The sequence below is a fragment of the Theobroma cacao genome, chromosome 8 (assembly GCF_000208745.1).
Source record: "Theobroma cacao cultivar B97-61/B2 chromosome 8, Criollo_cocoa_genome_V2, whole genome shotgun sequence".
Classification (NCBI taxonomy): Eukaryota; Viridiplantae; Streptophyta; class Magnoliopsida; order Malvales; family Malvaceae; genus Theobroma; species Theobroma cacao.
This window is the reverse complement of record NC_030857.1, coordinates 246,691-254,655: the sequence shown is the minus strand read 5'-3', so window position 1 is coordinate 254,655 and position 7,965 is coordinate 246,691. Positions and strand designations below refer to the sequence as shown.

Sequence of the window (7,965 nt, the reverse complement as noted above, 5' to 3'; positions counted from 1 at the left end):
TAATAATTAGATTATAATCTGGGAAGTGGTGTAAGGAGTGCACATGGTACAAAAACTATGCAAATTTTTCAGAGAAACGAGGAAAGACAACACTTGAAACTATGCAATACAAATATTCCATTTTACATCTTGGGGACCCCTTTACCCCAAGGAACTGAGGCAGAGCAACTAAGCTATAGCCTCGTACCCGAGGCAGAGGCTGTGGGTATCACAAGATACATGTTCAGTTTAAAAATGGAATAACTTTGACAGTGTAAGATCACATTGGAGTCCCCCACTCACAACCCAAAAAAAAAAAAAAAGAAAGGAAATTCACGGAGTGTACAACATCGCCTGATGAAAAAAGAAAGGCAAAAAAGAGAAAAACAAAGTGGAGGTAAGCCCATTAGAGATAAGCCATAGACCCCACCTAGAGAAAGAGGCAAAAACCCAAAAAAAAAAAAAAAACAGCTTTATGGGGAATAAGGAGGAGGTTGGATGATTGAACTGGAGTAAATAAAGTCACTCCTTTTTGAAATTTATTTTTAATTTTTGTAATAATGGGGATAAAGGGGAATGGAATGGAAAAAGGCGAAGGAAAGAGGCAATGACAGGACTGAGATCGGCTGGGGTTTGCGGTGGGAGGTGGAAGTGGAAGTGGAGGTGGAAATGGAATAATAATCATAATAATAACAACAATAATGGATAGCAGATAGTTATAATCATGGGGGAAGCATATTCACTTTCCTCTTTGTCATCACTTTCTAAGGCATGATTAGAAAAAAGCCCATCAATCTTCTACCCTCTCTTAAAGAAAAGCATTCTCTTCCTTCCCCGCCACTTTTGTCCAATTCTACCCCAAATAATCAAAACTTGTTTCCCAAGACTTGTACATACTAATTACAATATTAGTGGAACCAAAAGCTTGGGGTTATGCCTCCTACTATTATTTTATGATGTTCTGTACATCAACCTGCAATTTGTTCTCTCATCAGCTTGGCTTTAACCTCTAAGAGCTCTTGAATTTTGACTGCATGGGGCCTGGCAAAGGTGACGATGGCTGTTCAACGACTAGAGAGAAAGTACTTGTTAAAACTTGTTCACAACTGCTCATATTTGAACAGAATCATAAAGCTGAATATGTAGTTGGTTTCAGTCAGAAACAGCAATATTCCCTTGGCTAATATCTCAATCTCCCCTTTTCTCCATTGGGTGTCTTTCCCTTGCGCTCACTTTTTCTCAGTTGCCATTCAAAAGGTTTGATTTTCTGCAAACTGGGCATAGGAAGCCGTCTTGTCTGAGTGATAGATCGGGTCAGACTGATGCCCTTGTTCAAGAAGAATTTACTCGTGAAAAACAAACCCTATCTAAATAGTTAGCTAAGGCCATCAGAAAATGATGAAGGTATATCGCTTAATCATAGCCATGCGAGCGGCAGCAATTCTCTAAATTCAAATTGCAAAAAAGATTATCAAAAGAGATAATTGGTGCCTTTTTTTTTGGTTTGTCAGCAAGTGAAGATCACCTTTTACATTTTTTGCATTAATTTATTTTGTCTACGATAGCCCAAAAGTTTTTGCAAGTTACTACACTAGAGCCCTTTTGTATATGGTTGCATAAAATTCATTTTGGGGTGACTTGAGCCAGGAGAGAAACAAGGTAGAGATGCATGGAATTAGTGGCAGATGGCAATGAAGTTTGTCATATCCAATTCCTAATGGTTTCAAGCTTCAATGCGGCCTACTTCTCCAAGCCGCCAGATAAAGGGCTCTTCCATAGGTTAGCCCAGGGAAGGGGCCGCTGCATGTTACCTCAAGGCAAACAAAGAGCTAAAGCCCACGTGCTTACAAGCAACATTTAAAGAATTGGAGTTGGGTCATTCAATTTTGACGATCCTTTAAGATGTGAACCTTTCAAAATCAAATTAAATTGGTTTTGAACAAATTATTCAGATTCTAATTGTTGATTAGAATTAGTCATAAAAGGAAAAGAAAAGGGACTTCTTCATCGTTTATACACTGATCAGCCACCCGAGAATCTTTCAAGTTATGTACAATTTCACTCAACAAGAAGCAACTGTAATCAGTTTATCTCAGAAAAAGCATCACACTTGACATGATATACTATCAGACATCCTTTCTGTGTGATTGAGACCCTAGAATATTTCATATAACCAAGTCATATACTCCATATATACACGATGAGAAACCCTGCCTAACTATTCTTGAAGCATTTCATACAAGCTTGGATTTGCCTCTGACCTACACCCACTTTCTTAACTCCTACAGTGCATTTTTCTGCTCCTATGTAACTACCTACATAAGACTCCATGAACCTCAAATATGATAGATCTTGCCCAGTTCTGAAACTTATCCAATCATTCAATAAGATCTCACACTTCAAGAACCTTCACATAGATAACATAATATGGTATCCCTAACAAATTGCTACTAAAACTACATAAAACCAGACAGCACTGAGCAGGGAAAACATAGAAACTTCTATAACAGAATGAAGAACAAGAGAATAACAATGATTCAACAACTTAAGAAAGTGATGATGCGGAATCCTAAGCACGCAAGACATTTCTTTTCAAAAAAGGTTTAACAGCAAACCAACAAACAGCAAGCAACCATCAAAATCACAAGAATACTGGATATAACTTTAGTATAATCTATTAAAGCTTTCAGATGCATATCATTACATAAAGACCTCCATGCCAATAAACTTAGATGACTGACACAAGGGACAAAAACTAAGCTTACTTTCACAACCTTTACACAGGCAGAGATGCTTACAAGGTAACAAAAGCATGCAGGCTTCATTCACTCTGCAAACCTTACAAGTCATCAACTCTTTCATGTCACTATTCTCCTTGCAGAGCAGGTGGAAATTAAGGGCTCGGCCATTGCAGCATGAAGCTGTATCATCAACCTCACTATCACCACATCCTTCCTTACTATCTCTACTTTGAGCATAAACTTGCTGAAGATTAAACTTGAGGGCAGTAATCATGTTCTCATTGTATCTGGCACGCTGCTGCCAGGCACCCGCTTCCATGGTCCATTGCTCCATTCGCTCCTCAAGTTCCATATTCTTCTTGTTAATATTTTCCAATTCTTCTTCTTTCTCACGAAGTTTCTGCAAAATTTTCTCTTCGACCAAGGAAATTGTCTGAAGTTGGCTAGCCTGAACCTTCTCCAACACAGATTGCCGTAATCGGTCACCCTATTTTAAGAAGAGGGAATTAGAAGTGTTTTCACTAAAAGTCAAATTCAAAACTGCTTATTGACCAGCATATATTGTGGAATAAAGATAGAAAGTTAATGCTAAAACAAGCAACAATATATGGTTTCACCACCATGAACATTACCATACTCATACAATCATACTATCTCCCGTCACTTGCAACCAATAAAATACACAAACAACTCCAATCAGAACCTTGAAAAAGAAAAAAGGTGGATAAACCATGTAATTCTCAAGTAAGATCTTAATTCAAAGCATGAGAACAGAAACATCCTCCAATTATAGCAAGACCCAGCACCATAGATTTTTCAAATTGATGAATTCAAGTTAGCATTGTTTGTGTTGGTGAAAAGAGACTAGTTCACTTTATTCAAATCCAAATTAGTTTCTTCAATTTCAAGCATAGATATAATGAACCTCATTAATATAGGGTACATAGTGTTATTTTCAGAAACAAAGCAAAACTAAGCACACAATAAAGTATATTTATAATTAGCAACAAGGTCAAAATGCAGATGGCTAATGATATTTAATTGTTAATAGTTTTAAAAAATAATGAATATAGAATGGGTACAAACAGCTCCGCAAGACAACTTCAATAGTTTAAGTTAAAGTCGAAGGGAAAACACAATGAACTTATGCAGGACATGCAAAAGCTTGACTCACTTTCATTAGCACTTTGCAGCTAGATAACGACAACAACCACACTCACTAAATATGACAAAATAATATGTAACGTGTTAAAAGTTTGGAAACTGCCTTATCCAGAGTTAAGAGAATCAATAATCGAACCAAGAAACTACCAAAAATATATCTGAAACAAATCTTAACAGAAAATTTTAGCACGAAAGCATGATAAATGCACATGCATCCAATGACCATAAAATCAATTATTATTCACATATGGCACAAATGACATCCTAAATTAATAAATTGATCCATGCAACATACGTGGAGCTAATAACGAAACATGTTTTATTTCCATTTAACTATGATTAAACAAAAAGCTAAAGTCCACAAAGCCAGACCTGAACTTTGAGGAACCTATCAATCTCTGCATCCTGTCGCTGCAGCTCATGATCAATGTCATCACCAATGAGTGACAACAAAGCCGAGTCACCAGAAGAGGCCATCCGATTATTATTATTATTATCTAGTGACAAACCTAATCCTGTTGAGACTGACCGTGCTTGAAAAAAATCAACAGAAGATATCTGTGAATTGTTCTCCAAAAAGTCTTGTTCCTTCAATTTTTTCCTTTTAGGCTCAACCCCATTATTCCATTGCAACTCGGCTCCTCCATCACTCCCATCTGTCACCGGCACCGGACCCGGCGCAAAGCCAACAACATGAACTAAACCAATAAAAACAACAAACGAAAATTCAACAAACCCAGTTGCTATAAGCTTGTTTTTTATAAATGAAATTAAAATCCCAGAAATATTAAACAGCAAAGTTCCAATTTTGATGCCTAAAAAGTATAAGCCAGAGAGAGAGATATAATGTGATCATTTTAAGCTAACTTAACACTAAAAAGTTTTAATTTTTTTTTTACTTATCCTCATATAATTCTTCACCAATTGCATAGAAACTAAAGCGAAAGTAAAATAAAAAAGAAAAGGAAGTGAGAGGGATTACAAGGAGGGATATAAGGAGGATGTTGAGACTGATCTTGCAAATTAGGCGCACTGTAATAAGCAAGTGCCGGTGAAATCTGATCGTCGGTTGTGTATAAGTTCCTGAGATCAAACATAGAAAGAAACAGATTACAAATTATTTTCTGGTTAGGGTTTTGTTTTTGTCTGTAGTAATTAAAGTTTTGGTATTAATTATTTGGGTTTACCTGAAACTTTTCGATTGCTGTTGATGTTGTTGGTGAGGTTGATAGTGTTGTTGAAAGTGGTGATGAGGGAAAGCCATCTTTTGGAGACTTGAGCCTTTCCCAGAGAGAGATGAGTTTTTCTGTCATATAGAAAGAGAGCGAGAGAGGGTAGGGGACTGGCGAGGTGGCCGATGGAGAAGATTCTTTATATTTCTAGTTTGGCCCCCCTTATTTGTTATATTTTGTGATTCAATGCAATTAGTTTGTTCGCTAAACAAAAAGATCCCTTGTAGTTGGTTTATTTGTTTCTTATGGAGTAGTAGGCCAGTTTGGGCTGCCAGTCATTCGCGTAATTTGGTTTTGGTTGGATCCAACCAGCCCTTGGATAGCAGGCTTTTAAAGCCCAAACTCCCAAATTTTGACGAAGGGAGAGCTGGGGAGTAGAAAAAAGAAGCTGAAAATATGTATTGGCAGTGGTATTGCTACTTATTTTAAACATGTTTAGTTTCACAACTTGGAGAATTTGGTTGGTCTAATGTTGAATATTACTACTTCTCAAGCTGCCTAATTTGACTTCAATTACCACAACAGGAGATTGCTTTGTCAATGAAAATTTCACTCAAGATCACATCCAATGAGTTTGATTAATCAAATACCATCCTTTTTAGATGTTTTTCAACCATCGATGCGCAAAATAATAAGAATAACCGTTCATTTTCTTATTTATCTAAGAATGAAAATTAATTGGACTATATTTACTGTTGACGAGGCTGAATTTAACTTGTTTGTTAGTCATACCTTTGATCTGAAAAGGAAAAAAGTCAATAGAATTGCATTTCTCTCAAAGCTCTTTCTTCATACATAATAATTGTTACCGACCAGGTGATTGTCAAGGCAATATGCATGAGTACTTGAGCACATGGATTCCTCCAGGGTGTAGAGTTTCTAACCAGGAAATTGATCTCCTTGATGGAGACCATACCAGGTAGTTAACCCCCACTGATAACGTGTGGCTATGCCATAATGTAATCCATTCACGGTTTACTTATTAATCAGATTCCACCACATTGGAGGCAGCGTCAATTGAGGCAGGCAAACAGGGCAGTGCCAGTAATGTCCTCAGCCTTGCAGTAGTTATCAGGATCTTTAGTATAGTCGGCATGTACCATCAATTTACATGTGACTGCTGTCACCCTACTGTACAACCCCCCTCCTCCCTCCAACAAATGATTCAACCTTCCATAACTCTCCCTCTCTTTAATGATCAGTTTCCAAATCTAAGTCTCTTCACTTTGGCCAAGCTCATCAAGAATCACATCAATGGCATCCACATATATCAGAGTGCTTCTTATCATCTCAATGCTACTACTCACTCTCAGCAGCGCTCAGGCTGATCACACCAGTTTCCAGCTCATGACTGAGGAAACTGAATGGCCCTGGACGATGTCTGTGTACGATGAGTTGGGTGCCAGTGAAGAGGAAGAAGGTGGCATAGCTAGGAGGTCTCTATATTGGAAACGAATGCACTATTACATATCTTATGGGGCACTTTCTGCTAACAGGATTCCATGCCCCCCTCGTTCTGGGAGGTCTTACTACACTCACAATTGCTTTAAAGCCAGAGAGCCTGCTAACCCCTACACCAGAGGCTGCTCTAGAATCACCCGTTGCAGGAGATAAGGAGTGTCTTAGGAGTTGCTGCTTTTATGTTTATGGAGAACATTGTTTTGATTTTGTGTGACTCTTTGTTTCACTCATTTTTATATTAATAGGAAGTTGTTACTTCTTGTTCTGCTGAACTTGCTTTGAGATCTCTTAGATCTGATATATGACTTGTGCCAACTACCAAATCAAGTGAATTTCTCTGGCTTTAGCTGGTGGTTTGTCTTTGCAAGATTAAGCAATGAAATGAAGATCAAAATGCAAGAAATCATATCTATCCCTCATCAGATCTAATATGGTGCTGCTTTCAAAAATCAAATAATTTCATTCTCAAATTGTTGTAAATTTTCACTGGGATCCTCAGTTGTTCGGTAGTTTTCTTCATTAACACTTGCACAAGTTATGCAGTTAGGGCCAGAACAAAAGAATGGAAATTATGGAATTCAAAATTTAAGAACAATTTATCGACTACAACCCTACAACCTAACCTTGCAAGATCCAAAAGCAATGATCCATGACTATCTGTGACAAATAAGATCTAAGAATGGCCATTTTCTTACAACTTAGTTTCCATGGCTGAATTAATGGTATCTCAAAAACTCACCCCAAAATGGCTACTGTAGTTTGCTTGGTTTTCTTTTATCTTCTGGAACCAAAACTAGCCTATAATGCAAGAGAAGGCAGGGGGGAACCTCTTCTTTTCTCGGCGAAATAGGCTTTAACCTCACTGAAAGAGGTGAGATAAAAGTTTCCACGGCTGATTGACAAGCCTAAGCGGCCTCATCAGTGATATGCAACTATGCATTAAAAGTATCTGGCAAGTAGCAGTTCTTATTTATTTATTTTTTGAAAGAAGCAGTTCTTATTTATTTTAATCTTTATTTGGGAAAGAAGGGATTCTAAAATCCTGCTCTTTGAGCAAGTTGCAGATCTTTTGAGACAAATTTAAATAAATCAAAATTTCTATCCAAAATTGTTTAGCTTTCTCCAAGACATGACCCATCACTCACCTCTTCTTGAAGTTTAATGTAAAGACATCCTACCCGAAGTTGTTTGAGAAGAGAGATTGGTCATTATTGATTCGAAGCACTGATTTTGAGATCATTTACAAATTGATTATCGATCCCTGAATCCTGATAATGGTCCTGTCTCGCTTTCATAAACTCAATCATGTGCTTGAGAATAAGCATGTGCCCGAAAGAACAAGACATCCATATGAACGATGATTGTCTTCTCGTTATCCCTTTAAATAC

At 37.4% G+C, this 7,965-nt stretch overlaps 2 protein-coding genes across 2 annotated transcripts; one reads left to right on the top strand and one right to left on the bottom strand.

Moving 5' to 3' along the window:
- LOC18591175 (probable BOI-related E3 ubiquitin-protein ligase 2) lies at positions 2,617 to 5,241 on the bottom strand. The gene is made up of 4 exons (XM_007017136.2): positions 5,072 to 5,241; positions 4,867 to 4,967; positions 4,257 to 4,582; positions 2,617 to 3,207 (listed from the first exon to the last, which is right to left on the bottom strand). Exons 1-4 carry the CDS (start codon positions 5,146 to 5,148, stop codon positions 2,680 to 2,682), a joined length of 1,032 nt encoding a protein of 343 aa, XP_007017198.1. The 5' UTR covers positions 5,149 to 5,241; the 3' UTR covers positions 2,617 to 2,679.
- Positions 6,149 to 6,923, top strand: LOC18591174 (protein RALF-like 34). The gene has a single exon (XM_007017135.2). The coding sequence runs from the start codon at positions 6,371 to 6,373 to the stop codon at positions 6,728 to 6,730; it is 360 nt and encodes a 119-aa protein (XP_007017197.2). The 5' UTR covers positions 6,149 to 6,370; the 3' UTR covers positions 6,731 to 6,923.